Raw genomic sequence first — 23,417 nt, 5'->3', positions numbered from 1 at the left:
TTAATTGTGTTTTATTGCCAGACTCCCTATTGGTGCATATGCCACTTGTTAAGAGTGGCCAAAATATCCTGTTTAACTTTTAGATTAATTTAAATTCTCTTTACCGGTGTATGACATTAAACTAATGATAAATAGGGAACTTCAAATAGATTCACTATTTGTAAAACACCACAAAAATATCTACAATACGATGTGGTGCGCGATAAGTTATAACAAACGCTAGGACCCTGGGGAAGCTTATATAGTCGGTTACAGATGCGGCGGGCTGAATTGCATGTGTCATCCACGAAATTTTAAATAAGAAGACGAACAAGAAGAAGAAGAAGAGGAGGAGAGGGAGGAAGAAGTAGTAGAGGAAGAAACACTGTTGGTCAAGGGGCTTCGAACTCCTCTGAGAAGCTCCACAAGATATTGGAGTCTCCACGTGACAGGAGCAGCTATAAAGAAAAAGCAGCAAAGCATCAGGACCACTAGTGGTACCTCATCAGTCTACGGTAGACGCCGAACATTCAAGAAACACATACTCGCTTTAAATAAACGCACAACACATGTCACGACAGTCAGGTTTTCGAGGTGAAAGCGACATACAAGATTGAAACGGAGTATCATTTGGGGATTTTTCGTTGTGAAGGCACAAACATTGTCTTACGCACGGATCTCTGGTCAGAGTGTAACTTTCCCGCGAGAGGGATGCTGTGTGCTCCGAGCCCACTCTGGCATTCTGAGGGAACTTAATGGTGTTTTTTCTGTAGCGGATTGGACTTTTTCGGGCAGGTATTTCTTTCGCAGTCTCAAAACACTGCACTCGTTATTTTGTCTTGCCGGGGATGCCGACAGACTAGTCTCAATGTAAGATAATGATCTAATTTATCAAGTTTTTTTTTGCTTGAAGTGGCACAAGGTAAAGTAGGCTTCATTTGGCTTCTTGTAATCTTCAAGGTTTCCTTATATTTTAACACACAAGTAGCCCATTTGGTGTAAGCTCGCTGAACAGAGTAGGTTCGCTCCGAACTTGAATAGACGCTGATACTATCACCTAGGTGTGCTTTCCAAATAACCTCGTGTTATCTCTCTCTTCACAGAACACAAAGGGATAGTTTCGATTAAGAATTTCCACTTGATCGACGTTTCACGGACCTCATAAAATGACATTATCCGGTGGTGAGGAACTATGTTGTCGCTGATCATCTAATGTGTGACAGTTTGATATCAAGACTTCTCTTTCAAGTCCACAATTCTCTCTGGAAAGGGTTGCGTGTTCAAACAACAATTAAGGACTTAATACACGCTGGTTCAGAGAATTAGCACCAAGCACCTTGGCACTTCTTATCTGAGTCGGAAGAACACACGGCCGTCCAGATGCAGTTTCGACTCTTCTCCTTTGCTCTAATCGTGTTGAACTGCATGGACTACAGTCACTGTCAGACGCAGTCGCATCGGTGGAGAAGGAACAAAAGAGGTAAGACTGTTGGTCGTGAATGAATTACATTCTTCAGCAACAGTTTCTCTAGGAAAAGCGTGCTCTGTCTGGTGTTGACTTGTTAAAAAACGAGTTGAAGTGCGTTGAAAGATGCGTTTGGTTTGTCATTTTAAACTAGTCTCATTAAACGCGCCAATGCTGATTTGAACGCAAGTCTGTTATCGAGATGATTATCATTATGGGGATATAAATGGCTAGAGTTGATCCAAAATGTGCCGTATACACTCACTCTATTTGCCATAGCGCTGTGTGGCTGGAATAGTCGCTACACATAAGCTGTTCTCTTTGACACATCAATAAAAGAGAGCAATGAAAGCAACGGATGAACATGTAGTCAGTGAAGGTGTTTTCTTGTCATGCTTTAGAAGGTAATTCCACAAGAACTCACTGATTCATCGGTTGGTCAAACCACACTGATATCTTTAGGCTTATCCATTTATATCTGAGCGCAGGGTACGGTATCATGCCTTTTATGATATTTCGAAGTCCCCTAAATAAACGACTAATCAAGTGTCAACGTGAACTTGAAGGATATTCATATTCGTCACTCTGTTCCTCAGCTTTACTTCATTAGTGTTAACTGCATTTGCACATGACAAGTTTTCACTCTTTAAGTCCTAGGCTACGCGTTATAAGAGCAAGTTCTCACGTGGCGAAACGTCTCTGAGTTGGAAATGCAATTTTTGGATATGCATTCATGTCAGTAATGCGCACCGCGTAGAGTGTCTCTGAGTTGGAATATAACACGTATCCACACCGGCTAATCCTTGTCAAATCTCACGTTCCATTATATCTTACGTTCCAGTAAACTTTTATCCAGACCATCACCAAGATGGACTCATAAAACTATTACTTAGGCGACACGGTAAACGATAAAATTGCTGATAATTAAATGTTTAGTTAGATAGTATGACGACCGTCCTTTGCGCTCATAAATTAAACTGAGTCAGAACAGACGGGAGTACACACACTCTTATCAGAGAGTTATTGTTAAATGACATCTCTTATCAAGTAACCTCACTTGAATCATGGACTATCGATCAGTATAGTAAATTTCTTGGCAGTAGAGGTTTTAGCTTGTATGGCGCCCCCCGCCCCCAACAAAAAGCACTATTCTGCACTAACTGTAATTTTTATTCAGACGATTTCGCACAAACCAGAAGAATAGTGCAACAACGTGTCTTTGAAACTATATAATCACAAAATTATGAATGAATTGTGGTTTATTTGGTAGCATTTCGTAGTGTGACTGATTTTACTAATTGCAGTAGTACTGTACAAAGTTAGAGGTGCGCTGCTTGATAGATTCCCCCGCTCCCCCTACCTCGGGCTTCCAGTGGGGAGACCTGAGGTCAACCTACCCCCGCCCCCCTCCCCACCTCGTACTTCTGAGTGGGAGACCCTCCCAGGCAGTAGCCTGCCCACAAACTAGAATCAGGGCGCCCACTCCGACAAGGTTAAGTGACCCACACAGTGACATGATATCACTGACGTGAGGTGCAAATGAGCAATAGAAAACTGATCTCGCAAATGTCACTCTTCCGAATTTTTTTGTGCGGGCGCCCCGTGCCGCCCCTGGCAAGATGCCGCCCTGGGCGGCTGCCCATGTCGCCCATACTTAAATCCGGCACTGTTTATTCGCATCACTCATTTAATGTGGATCTAAGCATCAATTAGACAACACATGGAAATCTCGCAGTGCGGCGCTATCTGTCGTGAATAGCGGCGGTTTAGGGACTGTATTGTACTAGTGGTCTAATGAATAGATGTTTGAATACCCCGCCCCTTCTCATATACGCTGGCTCTCCACAGACTTTAAGCTGGTTTTAATTGATCCCGCAGCACTGATTGATCTTCAGACAGTCGGTCAGCGCTTAACAATTGTCACTTTGAAAGCGCTTGAATGTAGCCGGCTGGCAAATAGTGGAACTTGGAATGAATGACCCGATGTGAACACCGGGTCGAACATATTTAATTTAACGGGCTTTACCCAGAGACCTAGTTCCACTAAAGACATTTGAAAACTGGGATCTAGGATTTGTCATGGTCAAACTGGACTTAAATGCAGAAAAACATTAGAACACAAGAAGACACCGTGTTGTAAGATTTACATTTTCACAAATGAAAATTTCGATATTTAATCTTATGTACAGCAAGCAAGTAGGAGCCTTCGCTCTGCAAGCCCTCCACCAGCCCTCCCATCTGCAAATAATCAGGCAATCACTGTGGGATACTGGCACATACTCACATTTACTGCTCTTATACTTTGCTACAAGAATTGTGTGATCTCAGATACTCCGTGATATTATTTCCATTAAGGGATCAAAAGCTGTTGGGGGCGGAGTTTTGGTTGTGAATTGGAAGGTGAGCGTTTTTGTAAAGTTAAACTGTGGTGAAAAAGAATTTAAAGGATGTTTGAGTGTGTTTACATGTGCATGTGTGTATGCACTTATGTGTGTGTGTGTGTGTGTTTGTGTTTGTGAGAGTGTTACAGAGGTTAATTCAAACATTTGACCTACATAATAGCATTAAACTGAGCTGTATACATCTCTATTTAGAGTCTTTATGCAACGTGCAAGTTGAATAGCTCAACCTCCATCTCCATCTATAGGAGTCCCTCGGAGTCATGCACATGCTCAGATTTTGAAGGTGGTGTGTGTGTGTGGGGGGGGGGGGGGGGGGGTGTTCCCATTGTTTACCCTAAGCCAAAAGTGACATTTAACATGCAGTGGCTAACAGCCAAGCCTAAAGATTTGCTTCCCTCCTTTATTTATCATAGTTATTGAAAGAGGCAGGGAAGATAGATCACTGGTCAATAGCCTCTGAAATATTCAAATATTTTTTTTCGTATGCGCAAGGTTCATATGATAGCTCTATATACAGTCTTTCTGGCAAGCTGCAGTACATACTTAGAAGAATCCAAATCACTCCAGAGCACTCTGCCCCAGACACACCATGCACTGAATGTGAAATGACCACATTTGTAGTATATACTTGAGTTTTATATACATTAAGGAGTATTCGCCTTCAAGGTATATACGATAGACTGTGTAAATATCGTTCAAGGAAGTTAAACTTTCAGTGGCGGCATAGCTGTTGGCAAAATCATATGCAGTAAATCATTTGACCTCCTTCATATGATAATCTCATAATTATGCAATCGTGCCTCTCATGCAAAAAAAACAAAAACAAAACACACACACACACATACACACATATACTCAGTGCCAGTGCAATATTATTTTTTCCCCCACTTGAACAGAACAAAATCAAAAAGGCATATTAAATTTACACTTCCTCACCCCCCACTCTGGGGGAAAATCATGCCAGCAAGCCCAGCGATGATATCATTTCTAGACTCAAGGGTATTAGTTTGAGTTTTTATTCTGTGGCTAATGATGCCACCTGCTGACTACATAAATCCAGAGGGCTCAAGTACAAGCATTGCCCAAAGGAACAGAGAAGCAACCCCAGGCTTACTGATCTCCATGGCTTACAGCAGAGAAAAACTGACATGTCTTTAGCTGTTAACCCTTTGAGTGTTAAACATGTGGATTGTGGAAATTTTAGGGTTCTGCAGCTCAGCGCATTTTGACACATTACAATAGAATATTTAAAATGGTTGCTTGTTGATTATTGGAAGTTTAAATGGTGATCATTTTCACACTTTTGCTTGCTGCCATGGACATTGTTACAAAGTTTTATTGGTTTTAGTGCTGTAGATGGAATATATATATAAAGCAGAGAAGTTCTAACAGGAGGAGCCCTTACCTCTCATTCTCAGTGTATTTACTTGGAAAAACTGATGGAATTGCAAGTAGTTCAAACTTATTATCAAGGCAGGCACTCATTTATGAACCAAGTGTAAATGTTGAAGTTTGTAAAACTGTCAATCCTATGTCAAGTGTTTAGTAAAGTAAAGTGGGTTTTGTCTCTATCTTTCCCTTCTAGAGTGCTTTCTTTCTCTGGCGGATGAAATTTAAAAAAAAAAAAAATGTCATTGCTGAACACTCATATGGGTTAACTTTTGACATTGAAAAGGATTAAGACAAGTTTAAGGAGCAGCTGTGACTGTGGTGGACATATTATGATGTCAAATCTCAGGTTAAAGTTTAAAAATCATATAACATCAGCTGGTTTACGCTTAAAGATCATATAACATCAGCTATATACAAATTACCTTCATCATTTTAGTCATGTTTTGTACTTTTTGTGTAACTTTAGGGGAAAACAACACGATTTCAGTCAGGTATGAGAATATGGTTGAAAATTTTACACATATTCTTTATATTTAAATATCTGAGTAAGATTAGGACAATCACAAGTCTAACACTTACAGAAAAGAATGAGTGAGATCATCCAATTGGCTGAAAATATATTAGCTTTTGACATGGATTATGATTGGTTCAGAGTAAGCTCTTTGAAATCAAAATGAGCAGTAACTGAAATGATTTACCTGGATAGTGTAAGTTTGAATGAGTTGTAATGTGTTTATAAGCTCATGTGCTTTTGTGTGAATAAATGAATTAACTGTACCAATCATTAGGAACAGATGATTGAAATGAATGAGTTTTAAAGACCCATCTCTGTAGAAGTCTCTGTGTTAGAGACATCCTGGTTACAGATACAACGAAGCATGATATGCGCACGCGCACACACCCACACAAACACACACACACACACACACACATTCATATATGCATAGTCACACAAAAAATATGTATTTGAATGTATTTGAATGTAGAGGCCCTTATACTAATAGCTTCTGCAAGGTCCCAGGTTAATGGGTTGAAGTGTTAATGTTGGAACTTAGAATATGTTGATTAATTGTCTGACAAGTAAGGAAAAGACTCCAAGAGCTTTTCCAAAAGCCAACTTTGCTGTACTGATTGGAAAAAGTGAAAGTGCCGCACATGGCATGTCTTTTAATGAGGGGCTTTCACATTATGCCATCCTAATCCACGGAATGGATGGTCTTTATCCAACCAATGATTGTGTGTGTGTGTGTGTGTGTGTGTGTGTGTGTGTGTGTCCTGTCATGCTCTGCTTCTCGCAGCCACACTTTCCTTTGGACAAGAATGACTTTTTTATTCCATTGCCACTGTACTTTTGCGCACTACGCGTTGCTTAGTGTGGTAAAGCAACATAGTGCAGCGCTCTACTTGTTACAATGCAGGTGTTTGACTGACAAAGACTTTGGTAAATATGACACCACTGGAATTCAAAACATGATTCCCAGACACAGAGGTGCACTGCAAGACAGTGCTATGAGCGGGTGCGCCACTCTGAAGCCCTTAACATGGAATATTTAATAAACACCAGCCTTGGTAACGAAACAGTTCCAAATTTTTTCAGGCCCTTAAACAGACCTTGGCAGCACAACAGATCCCCACTGTCATAATAACACTCATTGGTTTTACTTTTTTTGTAGCCTAAATAAAAAAAAAATAAAAAAAAGCTTAATATTCTATCCTGCCCGATTAAATCACAAAGGACTAACAAAAGTGAATAGCTTTTCTGAGCAGTATTTTACTTCCAAAAACTGTTTTCATAGACTTAGCTAACATGTCATCATCTTCAAAAATATGTCTTCTCAGTAGTTCAGTTATTAGGTTTTATACGTTTAACCTCAACTGTGTCCCTTAAAAGCACCTCTCTTGCTGTCATCTGATCATTTTACTTTTTCAAAACATTTGTAGAGATGATGACGAACTTGTTGGTTGTTGCAAAGAAATTTCATTGAGCCCGGTATTTCAAACTCATTGTGGCACTAAGCGTGTGTCGCTCTTTCTGCACATGTAAACCTAAACTGTCCAATTTTAAAAACATTGTGTTTTAAGTTTTGGCAGAGGTATGTAAAATAGTGGCATTGATAAGGTATTAAATATAAACCGAACATCATTTTTACTCCTGCCAACTTACACATTAAGGTTGATTTTTTTTTTTCTTTCTGAGACTTGGTTGTGATGTGTTTTCATCTGATGCCACATTGTCTGACCAAATCACATTGCAATTGTTTCGCAAAAACCCTTTGAGAAGTGAGGGCAGGATTGTTCCATTGAATAGCATTAGCAGCGGTCACCCGGAGGAAGCGTCCCCCCCAGACGGAGGGTTTTAGAGTGAGGGGCGGAGAGATGAAGAAGGAGAACATATTTGAGGAGATCAATTAGAGAGCTCTATCACCTGAGAGGGATTAAATCCCTGTAAAGTCCTGACCTGTACTCAGTGCTAGTGCTCAACACCAAGAGACAGTTTCTCTTTTGAGTCTCAAATGCCAGCGTGTGTGTGTGTGTGCATGCGTGCATACGTGTGTGTGTGTGTGTGTGTGTCTGTGTTTGTGATGTGTACAAATGATTTCCCATGAGCACCTAGACAGACCATTTTATGTCTTCATGTGTTAATCTTCATATCTGGATAATTTTGAAGAGCTCACATTCGCGTAGGCTCAAATCATGTAGGCTAATGTTTACTGCCTTTCTCCTAAAAGAACAAAAATAGCAAAAGCTCTTTTTTTGGAAGACGATAAAGCAGTAAGCTGGAGAAAGTTTTTGTGTGGACTCTCTTACCTGTACAAGCATCCGTTGGGATCTAGTTTTCATATACCTCATATGGGGCTCTGCTGTATATCTCCTCTGAAAGTAAGGATGTAGCATGAACTCTTATTTAGTGTGGTTCTTTGGGTTCCACATGACCGTCTGTGGGCTATCTGTTTCTGTTTTTCTTTGTTTTATGCAGGGAAGAGCAGACACTATACACCAGCTTAATCCCCACCAACTAACTCATTTAGCTCTAATTTGTTTTAACAGCCCCAAAGATTTTTCAGTTAGATTTCGGTGTGGTGAGTTTGGAAACCAAAAGTGTTTTCTCTGTCTGAGCCATTTTTGGTTTTTTTTTTGTTATTTTGTTTTGTTTTGGTTTTTTCTCTCTCTATTTATTGTGTTTGAGACGGCCGAGGGCTTACTGGTCTGTACAGACGAGAGAGAGAGCTCATTTTATAGCACGTTGATGTGTCTCCATTCATCTTGTTACATAGAGAATCATTTATTGTAAATGTTTTTCTTTTTTGTATTAGTTTCTGCTATGGAGGCACAAGGGGGTTCGTCTCTTCCCCACTCAGTCATTGTCATCAGAGGATCCCATGTGCTGGCAACGATAAATGCCAAACAGATGGTTTTCTTTCGGGCCACATTTTACCACACTGTAAAAGTTCATTTTCGGAAATGTGAAATAAAATGGACTTATTATATAAATCGTCTAATACACTCCATATTTCCCAATGGTGATTGGAAACTCTGGACCGCAGACAAAAGATCCAGTGTCCTACATGATTTTTTTTTTTTCTAAAACATTCACCTACCTTGCTCCTTCAATACCATACCCCCCTTAAGCAATTATACCTTAATACGTTTTCTTATAAAGCTACTAAATATGGCCAGCCCGTTTGCTTCGAAAGTCTGGAGTTTATTGAGCTATAAAACATTTGAATGTAGGACTTGTTTCCAGGAGGTGCGCATAAAACAACATCGCAAAAGATTCATTTTATAAAAAAAAAAAGAAAAGAAAAGAAAAGAAAAAAAAAAACCCTGAGTCATACAGTGGCTTTCCAGGTAATGGAGCCTTTTGCAAAACATGTTGAGACTTTCAATGCAATAAAAAAAACAAAACTAAAGCTAAAATAAACTAAGCTGAAAGCACACAAGGTAAGAACTCAGTTAATAACTCAGAGTATTACGCACTTCTTATTATTAGTGTTTTATATCAGTGAGGTCACAAGAGAATTATTCTGCTCAGAATGTTGTTGATTTAGATTTTTTTTTTTTTGTTTGTTTTGTTTTGTCACGTCAAAGAAGAAACTCCTTTAAAGAATTGTTGACAGGGACTGATGTTAGATTTCGACACATTTTTTTTTTTCTCTTCCTCTCACTTGGGACTTTCATTTATTTTATGCATTTGTTCATCTGCTCATTTGTTTCCTAGTTGGGACTAGGGATAAGAGAAAAAAAATGTTTAAAAAGCATTGTAGGGGGCCTTGGAACTCATTGAGATTATCAGTTTGTTGGCACACTCCTGTGCCTGTAGGGACAGTACTGACACAGAAACTAAGCACTTGATTCAAGAACCAAACAACTCCTCTGACCCACTAATGTAACCCATGTGTCACCCTCAATGTATCATTCCCTGCAAATTAGACTGGCCTTGTCACTCTCTGCCGTTCCTACCCTCTCTCTCCCATTCTTAAACTTCCTCTTCTTGTCAGAGGCAGTGAAGTGGGTTGGAGAGGAGAGACAGGTAAATGGGGTGTTGGATGAGTTTTCAAGACATTTTCAAGGACTTAATTGACTGTTGTTAAGAGTCTCTATAGAGTTTGAAAAATCAAACTCTCTGTCGACACGCGTCTCTCTCTCTCTCCTGCCACCTCGGCTGTTTGAATACACCGAGATTTGTTTCTGTTTGCAGCTCCTCTGCTTGTTCTGCCCCTGTGCGTGCAGTCTTGTACCTAATCCCAATCGATCTATGTAACACGATCTCCTGAGGCCCCCTCAGAAATACACACACACACACACACACACACACACACACACACACACACACACACACACACACACACAAGTAGACAGACACATGAACCCTGTCCCTGGCTCTTCTGAATATTTACCTCCACGCCTATGAAATGGTAAAACAACAACTGCAGAGCAATAATCCAGACAGTGCTGCCACCCCCCTCCTCAAGCTCTAACGCTCGACAGATGGATAGGCGTCCTCTCTTCTTTTCTGATTTACAGAACCTCTTATTATGCTTACATACCACATCAAACCCCAGCACAGCGTGCCTTGCCATTGGTACGGAGAAGGAAGCGAGCTGGTCACATGCAATAAAAATGTCCCATAACGCAGCTCAGCTGAACTTGGTCGTTTTGGTGTATGCGGATGGAACTGGGCTCCTTCCACATTCTCCCATTGTCTTGCCCACGTTCTCTGCAGGGTGTCCTGTGCCACTGGTCCAGCCCAGCCTGACTGCACTGTAGAGAGGAAGGCCTGGCTGTTGCCTGTGGAACCCAGAAGCCCTGGTGTGGTTTTAATCAGGGACAGGCATGGTAGTCATTAAAGCACCCTTGTGCTGAGCTCATTGTCTCTCTCTCTCTCTCTCTCTCTCTCTCTCTCTCTCGCTCTCTATTGAGGCAGAAGCAAAGCATGTGTCTCAGAAGGTCATTCTCCATACATTCAAATCCACACAGTCAGAAAGAAAGGAGAATATTTGTATAAGGAGGAAATGAATCAGTTCACTGTTAACCACTGCCAATTATGGAGAACAGTCTTCCAGTTATAAACATTCCATATTACACTCAACTCTTTGAGCATCACTGCCGGAAAAAACGAGTAAATTATACTGTATGAAACATAAAAAGCATTCTTGTATTCAGTGACACGATTGACACTGTAATGAATAATGAGATGGGTATGAATATGGAACGCTTAATTGGGTCTGTCACATATGTAGTCTCTAAAGTGCCTTATGAATCTTCTTTCTTAGATTGTGAAGTGTTCCTCGGACGTGGCAAGATATATTCATAATAGATGAATGGATCTGGTGTGTGGTTAGGGTTTAAATGTTCTTCGTCTTGTTGTTGTCTGGTGACTTGAGGCCATGTACTTTTAGCTGTTTCAGTTTGGGATGAGACGCATGACCGTGGAATTAAAGGTCTTGTGTGCATTTTTGCAAACTGAACTAAATAATTTTATGAATTCTCATGATGAATTATGATGTTAATGTTCAAGTTGTCTCAAATACATTTTTGAAGGTTTTGTTCTGGTGGAGCTGAATTATGGTGAGTTTACACATTCACAGCTTCATTTACTTGTTTTTTTTTTTTTTTTTTCTCTCTCTTTTTCTGGTGGATCAGACACTGGGACAGGCCTGTGGTTTGGAGAAGGCAAAGGAAAAAGCATGGAAGGGGAAAAAAATCCATTAACATTTTTCAAATTCCTTTTTTTTTTCTTCAGTTATCCACTTGCATTACATCTTGGCTGACTTTTCTTCAACTCTGCATTATTTGATTTGAACTGCGGCCAGGGTCCATGAGTGTACTGTCTTCCACTGTATAAACATCTGTCTGTGTGATGAGCCGTAAGTAATAGGTGTGCACAGGCAAGGGTCACATGTAGTTTACATGTTTATGTGCTAATGGCTTTAGCGATGGCACTGCTGAGCCTTACTCAAAGTGCAGTAGCGGAACAAAATGGATGCTGCGGCGCTGGCTAGCGTCACTAACTCTCCCATGCGTAGCCGCCGTTTCGGGTAACGTCTTCTCTTTCTAAAAGGTTCAAACATAACATCAGTTTGGTCTCCTAAAAAGGGATGATGGATGATTGTTGCAGCTGATGAAGAGCTTATGGTGAGCTATGTAATGCTGTTTATTTTTTTCACATGGTATGGTATGTAGGGCCCGGCTAGGAGTGTAACTGTACGTTCGTAAGGCAGAGCTGTTGGGAGAAGAGAAAGAGAAGGATGAGAATGAGCCAGTACATGTATGACTTTTCAGTATAAGCAGTGCCAAGGGGGGGGGGGGGGGGGGGGGGGAGGTGGGGGGCTCTGGTGATACGAACAACCGTTACATAAAAGGCTGCTTGTACCTCGTTTGTAACTGTAAGCACTGTGGCGTGTTTTCACCCGCGAGGAATGATTCAGGATTTGGGATTTGATGGCCTTGTAATAATACACTTAAAGAGTTCATACCACCCACATGTCAAAGTAACAGTCCTTTAGAATTCTTTCTTCTCCTATACGTTTTTGTACAAAACGTGACGTTCTTTATTTCTGTCATATAGCAATTACATCAGGACCCAGTTTGTGTTTGTTGTGCAGCATTTGATGTTGTGATAGTATGGTGACTACATTTTGACATTTTAGTGCTTTGACTTGTTTCTTTTTATGTTTTTCAGTCTGCTTATTGATGTAATTTTGTCTATTTATTTAATCTGCCTATTTATTTAATCCATATCAAAAAAGCCTTTCAGGTACCCTTGTTCATATACACCTTCACAAACGCATTACCCAGACTGTTTGGTCTCAGCTCAGAGAATTTTCTATCTTGATATTCATCGTATATCTGTGTACCGTTGGCATGAATCCTGTGTTATTAACAGTCACGACGCAATGTGAAATCTTGCATTGTTTTGCCTGTTCAAAAAAATAGAGCAAGGTGCCATGGGTCTCATATAACAGCTCAGGATGTTTGTGAAACAAAAGCTCTAGTCTCAGGCTCTGGGCTTTGAAGTAGACTTTCCGTGGCGCGAAGCATGTGTGTGTTAGTGAGAGCGTGTCTGTGCCTGGGCATCCCTGTGGAGCGCTCCACTTTTGACCCTGTGGATCACTTCTGATCTGGCCCAGGGTGGTGGGGTGGAGTGAGGGGGCTAGAGAGGGGTGCGAGGGGGTATCTTGTTAAAGGGTTAATGAGGTAGAACTGTGTGGCATGGTTCATATTCTCCAGGATGATGAAAGGTGGCGAAGCCTGGGGTGTACGCGCAGTGAGGAGTAGGAAGAATGAATCTCGCTCAGCGTGTGTGTGTGTGTGTTTGTGTGTGAGCCCAGTGAAAGATCAGAAGAGGACCCTCCAGATACCTCGCTTCTCCTGGTGGGCAAGTCCGTCACAGACGTTGTGACTATTCTCATTTCTTATGTTTCACTGTGGGAGCTGGTAGTGGCTGGATGGAGGGAGTGGCAAGCCATACTTAGGCACGCTTGTTTCATGGTGTGAAAAAAATCTCAAGCACGCCACATTCGTCAGAGCCTGTCTGCGTGTAGAGTTGGCCTGCTCACAGAGAAGCACCCGCAGTCAACTCCCTCAGAACAGCATGTGTGACTGAATTACAGGACTTGGAGCTCATCGAGCTACAGGTGTGAAAATTAGGTGTGAGGTTTATGTGTGATAAATTGCCAACAGGTGTGCTAATTTGAGCTCTCTCTCTCTCTCTCTCTCTCTCTCTCTCTCTCTGTCTCTCTCTCCCTTTTATACTCTCTTTCTCTCTCTCCCTCTCTTGCTCTTTCTCTCACACGAGAGGGGTGAAATTCATTCGCTCACTGCCTGATAGGAATTCAAGGAGTGGAAAAGACCAACTTTTCTAAAAAAGACCCCCTCTCCAAACAAGAGAACTGGGAAGAAACATAAAACACATGTTTGCGTCTTCTCATGCATACCCTCGCCATGAGGAAGTCCATCATGACAAATCACTGATTGTACGCCCTGCTGCTTCAGGACGCTCTTAAACTTCATAGCACCTGCACTGATCTGTTGGTCTCTGTGGTGTCCATGTGAAACGCTGAAGTGTGTCTGTGGGTTGTGGGGGAGTGAGTTAAATGCCCTTTCAGATCTAGAACAGTATATATTTTGATGGGTAATTGAAAACACTCTTTGGTATGAGCATGGTGTCAAGTTTTAGCTAATAAAAACCTTCCTTGGTTTTTGTTTGGATTTGTGATCGGTGATCAGGTAATGAAAGGTTTCTGGCTGCACCCTTATGGTTTGTTTCACAAGCTGAAAGAACCACCCCAGGAGGCCACGCTTGAAATGTCTCCAACAACATGGCATCACTTACACCTTCTGCCCTCACATCTCTGCTCCTTTATCGGACAAAAGGATAAAATCTTTAAAATCACAAGCTGTACCTTAAATTGGTGGGTCATGTCTCTGACTGCGGTACAGACCTAAGACCATAAAGGGAAAGGCTAAATTTTCCTCTTGAGCCATCATAATTGATCAATCACTATATAAGCAAACACATAACACACTGAGGAGGCAGAGAGCTTTACACATGTATAGGACTGCAAGCAGTCAGTTTAGGATGACCGTCCCTGAAAAGTGTTGTTATTACAGTCAGTTGGCGAATAGAATGTTGTGTGGCTTTAGGCATAAAAGAGAAGTGGATGACATCCAAGAAACTGGTTTACTCAATGAGAATGGTTATTATTTTACAACCATGAGGACAAATAAAACATGAAGTAACTGGTTGATTCACTGAGTGATTTACAGTTTACTTAACCTTTTTTTTTTTATGGTAAGTCTTGTAATTGACATGGCACTACTCCGTCACCTCCTGCGTATTTAAACTGCCATGGATGGACCAGAAGTGTCACTAGCTTCTACAAAGGCTGAGTCCCAAAGACACTGTTTATTTGTCTATGTTTGATTACAGACAGGCACACTTTCTGCCAGCTTTCCATCCTCCCCGGATTATGTTTATGTATTGAAATCCGCCCAGTTGAGTAAAGAGATACAGTCTACGAGTCTATCAGCGCCTGCTGTGCCCTTTGGGCCTGATACACACAAGCCGTTTTGCCAGGCTAATAAGTCGGAAAACAAATGTGTTTGCTCAGACACATGCAGCAAAATCATTATAAGCAGTGGGATTGCCCTAAATTGTAAACATGTGCATACAGTACGATTTGGTAAAGTAAACTGGGGAAAGAAAAAAACATGGATCCTAAATCCTGACTATTTCCAGCTGTAAAGTAGTCGGAGGCAAGCCCAATATATTTTCTGCTAAATTGGAACAGAATTGTGCCTTGAGAGCATAGGCTTGTGTGCCTCACCCCCATCCCCATCGACTCCTGTTAGTTTTCACTCTTTAGAAAAGTTCAGCTTCCATAACCATGACAAATAAAGTTCTATGCACTAAATGTGGGTGGTTTTTCCAGGTACCGTTGCCATGTATCAGATAAATGTTGTATTCTGTGTAGTGTCTCAGACGAAGCGGAGTAACATCAAGATGGCAAATAGACATTATGGATGGTCAGAAAGTTTTACTTCATGAACCTGATGTCCAGTGTCTTCTCCAGAGTGACCATTAAGGGTTCCTGCTGGCTGCCTGTAATTTTGTAAGTGATATTGCCCGAACGTTTGTCAGTCCAAAACTTCTGCAACATCTCCTTGGTCCTCTAGTGGTGAAAATCGCTGGTTAAGTTGAGACTTCACTGTCCTTTTGAAACTAGATTACTAACAGTTGCATTGAGGGGAAAGAAAGGACTATAGCCAGTAGGGGATTTGTTATTTTTTAACTGGGGAGATGGCCCAGTGGTCACTGACACTACTCCATAAAGTATATAGGGGGATGGCAGGTTAACAAGTGGGATGCATTTTGGTCCTTTTGCTAACAAGGGTGATGGCATCCCCCCTCATCCCCCTTCAAATTGCCTACTGACTATAGCCATCCAAATGTAATGAGGAAATACACACACATACACAGCATGGCACCACACACACACGTATACACACATCTGTTCATTGAAATCTAAATCTATCTATCTATCTATCTATCTATCTATCTATCTATCTATATCTATATCTATATATATATATATATATATATATATATATAATCTGCTGTCAGTTGGGAAAAAAACTCACCAAGAACATTTTGGTATAGCAAGCTCTGAGGAGACTGTGTATGGCTTAAAAGATCAGTTGTTAAAGCAGTGTCTTTCTTATATCTTTTGTAACTGAATGAATCTGTTTTTTTCCCTTAGTAAAAAACCTAAAGAAGAGCAAGGTTCCTAGCAGACCATAAAATAAGCCTGAGCTAGATCATATTCTTCAAGCAATTCTCCAGTTCTCTCTAATGACACTCTATCTGTCTCTCAAACAACTCAAACTAATTAGATGAATGCAAAATTAGCCTCAGTGATATGGCTTGCTTGCTTTTCCGTCATAGGGAGACACAGAACTCCATGTGTGATTTCTACAGGGAACAATGAAATCTCAGAAGGAAAACAAACAATGCCATAGTTGCCGCTTGACTTTTTATGGTTTGAATTTGAAGAAAAAAAAAAAAGTTTTAATGAGTCGCTATAATAAGTAATGGGGATCAGTGAGTGCGTGAGAGAAGTGGTGGATTTGGGTGAGGATGGGGGTGGGGTTGGGGGTGGGGGGGATATTTGCCAGAACTCTTTCCTTTGCACATTGGGCCTTGGCAGAACAGGGCAACGCCCGTCACGCTCCTTTTGGACTTGTTAGTCGTACCTGAGCCAGACTGCCTTTCTGTTGGATCTCACCCACAGCCTAATTGCTCTTGATCGGAGCTCAAAACAAACCTCGCAGTGCTGAATGAAACGGCCCTGGTCCAACGATGCCGTCATTGCTCTCATGTTATGAGTCAGTTTCGCATGAATGAAGGCCCAAACTCTGCACTCACCTGAATGAACTATAATATCCTTTAGAAACCACACAGACTGACATTAATACATAATTATGTTGGATAGATGGATGGCCCCGTGCAAATACAATTCCATTTTACACTGAGCTACAGTCCGCAGACTGAAATGATTGCTCGGTTTGCTTGAAGCAGAATGATTTAGCCCCAACAACTGGAGCTGATTTTACATTGAGTTGAAGTCCACAAAGTTTCTGCCCGCTCTGTCTTGGGAATTCTGAATTTTGTCACCACTCTCTGAAATTAAAGTAAGAAGTGGAGCAATAAAATGAGATGACTTGATTTATTTTGTGTTCATCTGAGTGTGTGTGAAAGACAAAGAAATATTCCAAATGATTTCCTATGCTTGTTTGCCTCTTTTCTATTTTCAGTCCTTGTGGTAAGAGGTCCTTTGTAATATCAGTTTTTAGCTTTCTGTACTTCTTTGTGAGGGGCTCTCATGCTTTTTGTTGTGATTAGTAATTGGTTTAATCTACAAAGGGTTAATATTATCCTGTCAGTTTTGTATCTTGCAAAAAAAAAAGAGAGAAAGAGAGGAAAACATAGTAGGACAAGACAAGAAGACACCACTGAAAATGTGTCTTTATAATTATACTTTTGACATCAAAGTTGGTGTATATCCTAGAAAATCAAAAAGGAGAAAACTGTTGAACAAGAAAAATCTTGAGCGAAGCCACAATCTCATAACTCACATTATAGCATGGGGAACATGACAGAGTTATGGTGCATGTTTTAAAGCAAGCTCTGCTACGCTGTTGGACCAAAAAACACTTTCTGGTGCCAAATTAGTTCTATCTGCTACAATTTACAGAGAACCCCAAATTCCTAGAGACCAACAGCCTTTGATCATTTGCGTTTGAGTGTGACTTAAAAACATGGCCAGAGTTGCTGTTTATATATTAAAGCAGTATGGGTTTCACAGTTTCTCTTGGATGCACTGCAGCGAGCAAACATGGAGGCCTTCAGGCTGATGTCTTAGTGAGTGAGAAGCAGCCTCTCCCTTGTGGCATTAGTCTAGCCTCAATTCTCACTCTCACAGAACTCGTACTTTCCATTTGGCTCAGGGAGAACATTAATATGAGTTAAGTGTCTCTCATTTGAAACAGGCACCTCTTGTTCATCACTTCGTGTTCCTTTTCACCCTGATGATCGACCTATTTGCTGAAAACTAAGCCCGCCCCCCTCCACCCCCCTCCCTGTGTTTGACAATGTTACTGGAAGACAACTTTGTTTTCTGGTTCAAAGTTTGATTTTGATGCCACTGGATTAATTGATTTGAAATCATCTTGGAGCATAGAAGTTCCAGTCATAGCTCTAGATATAAATCAGTTAGTGGTGAAAAGGATTTCCGCAAAATGTGGAAACCCTCTATCCTTCAGAAACAATGGATAGACACCCCTGAACCAGACATGCTGAATCACCCCCTCGAACTTGACATACCTGTGGTTTGAGGTAGGAGAACTGTTCTCAAATAATTCATGAGTCCAAAAATCTTATAATAGAGCTGTTTTAACCACCTTCTGGACACTTTGTTCCTTTTTCTCCATGTGAAATTACTGGATTTAGGCGAGAGAGTGGGATTTAAACACTACATGCTGTTGGTGCTGGCTCCGCTGTTATATTATATGATTAGCAACAGGAAAAACAAAGCTCCAATCAAACAGAGGCGGTTGGCCAGGAACACAATGAGACTATAGGCTCGTTCTCTGGGCATGTTTTTCATGCGTTAATTGATTGATCAACGCACTACCGCAATAAGACATAAATGGGCATGTAACTCAAGCATGCACTGACAGCTGTAGTAGAAGAAGTCATTTCTTTTCTGCCTAGGAATGCTGTTGAAAATGACGACAAAAGAAACGCCCAGTCGACTGAAGTCTGAACAGCCAAAATGTGGCTTATGATATTGCCACATCATTCCTGAGTAAATGCTAAAAAACTGAGGGATGGTTGTAGACTGCTCGGAGAACCCATGCCAAGCTGGGTTTCCTCTCATCTCAGCATTATGATAACAATCCAGTCTGAAGGGTGTGGGGTTTAGGGAGTGGAGATTTGGCCAGTTTTCTATGTCAGGTTACTATAAACATGTCCAAACCGTATACCATATGTCTGCTTGTACGCACCGTGTGGTCGGATAAGAATGTTCCTAGTTTGTTTCTATATCAGAAAATGACCTGAAACACAGAACATGAAATAGTTTGGAATTTCCTTTGATTTGTTGTTGTGAAAATGATGGGATGTGTGGATATATTCACTTGCTTTTTGCTATCAAATGTATCTTCAATGCCATAAATAAAGTCTTAACAGAACTTTCTCTATGTTTGAACTGACTTATACCGTATATTTTGTAAACTGGACATGTACCAAATATCAAACACATTTGGAGTGAAGTAAATAACAAATTATGTTCCGTCTTGCCGATAAGATAGGTTGATCAATGTTTCTTTCTTGGCAAACTTTCAAATTTTCGAAAGGATTTTTTAAAATGCTAGTCAGGAGACATGATAGGATGTCAAATGTGATATACAGTATCTGCTACTCAGTATGTTTCTCATAAACTAAGGATCTTCAAATTTCCATCTGGAAAAGAGAGGAATCTGGAAAAGAAAGAAGAACAGTGTGAAAGATGAATAGTTCTGACTGAGCAGTGTACTGAGGAAGATCAATGAGGTGCCGGCATAGAGACCCAAACTGTTTCTCTGGGTCTGTCTTTGCCCTCCCCCACATCCCTATTGTGTTCAAGTAGTTTTTACATTTAGAATGCTCAAATCTGTTCATGTCCTTATTCTATTTTAGTGAATGAATATTTCATGCAACAGAGTCATTTTTTAAACATCCATAGGTTATATCCTTCATATGCTTGCATTATTGTTATGTCTCTGTGGTTGTAGGCTGTATGCAGTCATGTCTTTTTGATTGTCCTTAAAAAGGTTACAGAAATGCAGTCCAGTGCAGGAATTTGCTGTATTTTCTCTCCTATATCTCCTAGCATGATGTTTTATCAAGCGTTGTGGTAAATTAGCCCAGATCATGTCATTACACTACCTCTGCTTGTGATATTTAAGACTTGGCCCCAATCGATAGCAGTGTCTCTTGTTTGCAGCTATTGCGTGTGCCTCAGGACATTTTCCTGTAAACGGGAGTTTACATTAAGAGAAGAGTCTGGTGGAATTGTCTGCTTGTTACTGGCTCTTTTGTCCTCCACTGGCAACACGATCCGTCCGGGAGTCACTGTGGTTTTGGACTTTCATCAGCTGTCTCAACACGATATTCAGGAGTTGAGCTCTGAATCAGACTGGTTCACATACATAATGGATTCTCCTTTAAAAGCAAAGTTAAGGGTGGCTTAACTTTATATGAAGGATAATTTCTTGCATCAGTAACATTTAGCTTATATGAATCTGTGAATTTTGTTGGCACAACTTTCTGCAGTTTCAGCTGCACAACACACAACCTCTCTTTGGAATAATCTAGAGGATAGTAAAGACTGAGCAGACAATTTGCCTTGCTTGATAGTAAATTTGTGGGGTTGAAGAGGAATATTTGAACATTTTATTTTGCATTTGAATTTTTGCCCAGCTCCGTAGATGGATTTGTTGCTCTTAATTTCGTTTCTATAAGCCGAATACAGATATGTTGGTGCCTGCTGAACATACAGGCTTTCATCTTTATCTTAGCACAAGCTTCATGAGAATAATTCTTTGGGTAGGTTTTGTTCTATCACTTTTTCAGGTGTGGCATTAAGTTTGTTTTTCTCCTGTATGTTTTTACTAAGCTTATGTCACAAATCTAGGGATCATCATTACAAAGTTATAACTGTTTGTCCCTGCCCTTAGTGCACATATTAGCCCGTGTTTAAGTTTGGGAACAGGTGCTCCAATATGTTGTTGAAGATTTCAAGAAAGATATATGATATGTTAATAAAATTACAATTTTGGAAACATGTTGGAGACTGCAGTTATATCCGAAGGCAGGATGTCATCATTCCACCGTGTGTAAACCTTTTTCACACAATAAAATCTAAATCATTCTCTTTTATTTCTCTCTCTCTCTCTCTTTTTCTCTTTTGGTCTTTTGCAGCTAGCTATGGAGCATTTCCAATCTGCAAGGGCTGCTCAGTGTGCTCAAAGGACAACGGGTGTATGAACTGCCAGCCGAAGTTGTTTCTGTTCCTGAGACGGGAGAGGATGAGACAGTACGGGGAGTGCCTCCATGCCTGTCCATCCGGATACTATGGCATGCGTGGAACCGAGATCAACATGTGTTCCAGTAAGCTCTTCTCGCATCTCTTTACAGCAAGATTTATCGATGTGTCGTTTGTGTGATAGCCGTCACGCATTTACCTCCATATTCCATATAGTTTTAGAGAGCAGGTGGATGAATGCTTGCGCATAGGCTGGCAGGTTCAAGTAAAGACAGCCTCATGGGATTCAGCCTGTGTCTGTCTGATTAGTCAAGCCCCTTTAGCCATTACTGCTGCCTGGTATACATGCTGTAGACACAGGAAACAAGGTGTATTAAGCACCATCCAAAGCAAACACACTGTTCGAGTTTAAAAATAGCAGGACCATTTTGTTAGGAACACAATCGATTGTAGTTTACTTTGTTTTGAAAGGATAAGCGCTTTTGTAAAGCATTTGCACAAATGCTTTGGCTCTGGCATTGTCTGCAGATTAAACAAGTGAAATGCTTGTGTTATAGATTCAGGGTTTCTGCAGATATAATCCTCAATCTCTTTCTTAGCTCACCAAATCTACTGTACAGAAATTGTAAAAGAAAGATATAGTGAATGAAATATGAGCATCCATTCAGTTTTAATAATCTATGTCATGCTACAGCTTTGTCTCTCAGTTCGTTATTTACGATTGCCTGACACAAACATTGCATAAGATTGTTTTGGTTCTGTTACTTGGAACAGACAGCACCTTTAGTCACACTTTCTTTGAATTATGTTCTCCATATCAAAACACAGGAAGGAAAAAAATAAAGCAAATCTCACTGAGCTCTTTGCAAAGAATAATACCAAAATCCTATTAGTGAAACATCTCCATTTCTCCTCATTCGTTGCCCATAACCTTATTTTAACATTCAAGCCTGGCCTGGGACATCCTGACTTTATAGGTTTCGAGAAAGCCTGAGGTGTTGGCTGAGTGTTTCGTGTGAAAACAGAGAAGAACTTGAACTCATGTGCTTGTGCGAGCCAAACCCTTGACAGACAAGGCTGCTATGAGGCCCCAGAGGAACATGTCAGGACCCTCAGACCCCATAACCCAGACGTGCTGCAGACACCCGAGCACGGGCCATTCAGTTACCCAATCAGTTTCCAAAATCCATGTAAATATGTCTGCTGGTTTTATTAAACAAGAGTCTGACTAGAGAAAATTGACTAAAATTCCTCACTGTTTGTCAGTTGGTAGTATCAGTTGAATTTGTCTACCACCAAGTAATATAGCCTCCGAGCTCATTCATTCATGTCCATTTTTACACTACAGAAGATCTGACAGAATCACCTCAAGCCATCCCATCCCATTGTTTTGAGTCTGAAAGGGAAAATACATCTTGTTCTCTTGGCCCGGGATTTTTTTTTTTCTTGGTCCCATTCCCTGTGCTGGTTTAATTTTGAGTTTAAATGAGAGCTTCTTCCAGAACAAAAACCTCACAGTGTCACGTACCATCAGATCTCAGTGCAAAGCCTACTTTGATGTGATCACAGTTTTAGTCATGACTTTTTAATCCAGTTTCGTATTTGACCCTCCTCCTTAAGTTATGCTCCTTGTATGTCATTTTCACTAAGCTCTTTGTATCTGTCAGCCATAATGGGATGTTCTATCAGGGCTGGCTAATCGTTGCTATGTTGGAAACAATTTTGGAGATGACACTCCAGTCTTTAAAGATCCCTGCTCCAAGATGGACTCTTTGAGTGGTCTAACTCTCAAAGTGCATGGAACACAGTGCTGTTTCTACTTCACATGTCTTTTTTAAAAAGCCAGTTCTGAAATCACTTAAGAAACAGCTGCTTATCATTATGCCTGAGTATGTGTATGTGATCTTATCTTATTTAAAAATGCCTTGCAGACTGCCGACCTAAAGCAAAAACAAAGGCAAAGGTGACACAAGTTCACACTGTCAGCGGCTCCTCCACTGGAGCCTTAGGGCCAGCCGGAACTTTTGAAAACCATTTTGGTTCACCTCTGTTGGACTGAACACTTTCTGGTGAACATCATCTATGTTACCAATGGATAGATGCATGAGTGTCAGGCATCAGCAGAGGGAATTAGACAGAACCTTTGCTTTCTCTTTTGTGAGATGAGCCAGGTGACGGGAACTGCACTCTGCCACTAAAGCTAGCCAGAGAGGGAGAGAGGGAGAGAGAGAGAGAGAGAGAGAGAGAGAGAGAGAGAGAGAGAGACAGAGATGGGGGGGGGGGGGGCTTGCAGGATGTAACAAAAAAGGACTAACAGGTACCAGTTGTTCCTCTACATTGTTGTCAAGGTGATCCCCTCCTTCTCATCCATCTCAAACCCTTTCTTTGCTCTGCTGCTCCTTCCATATGACTTCCTGCACATGTTAAGAGTGTCTTAAAACACCGTCATATCATCCACCTGATCTTCACACACAAGTCTGGCTGTTCTCAGATGGGGTTCCTAGCAGCGGACAGGCGGTTCAAAACCAACCATCATTTTAATGACGGTCAACAAGCCACCTAGCAGCTCACCAGGCTAGTGCAGCTCAC

At 40.9% G+C, this 23,417-nt stretch overlaps 1 protein-coding gene across 2 annotated transcripts in view; it reads left to right on the top strand.

Annotated features, from left to right (window-relative positions):
• Positions 1–1,359: 1,359 nt before the first annotated feature.
• The window catches only part of rspo2 (R-spondin 2), a 44,422-nt gene continuing 22,364 nt past the window's right edge, over positions 1,360–23,417 (top strand). For both annotated transcript variants that reach the window (XM_030782784.1, XM_030782783.1), the window contains exons 1-2: positions 1,360–1,459; positions 20,765–20,953. In XM_030782784.1, coding sequence (XP_030638644.1) covers positions 1,360–1,459; positions 20,765–20,953 — 289 coding nt within the window. The remainder of the gene's footprint in view (positions 1,460–20,764; positions 20,954–23,417) is intronic.

Source organism: Chanos chanos, chromosome 8, assembly GCF_902362185.1.
Source record: "Chanos chanos chromosome 8, fChaCha1.1, whole genome shotgun sequence".
Lineage (NCBI taxonomy): Eukaryota > Metazoa > Chordata > Actinopteri > Gonorynchiformes > Chanidae > Chanos > Chanos chanos.
Note: the sequence above shows the minus strand (reverse complement) of the source record. Positions and strands in the feature narration are given on the sequence as shown.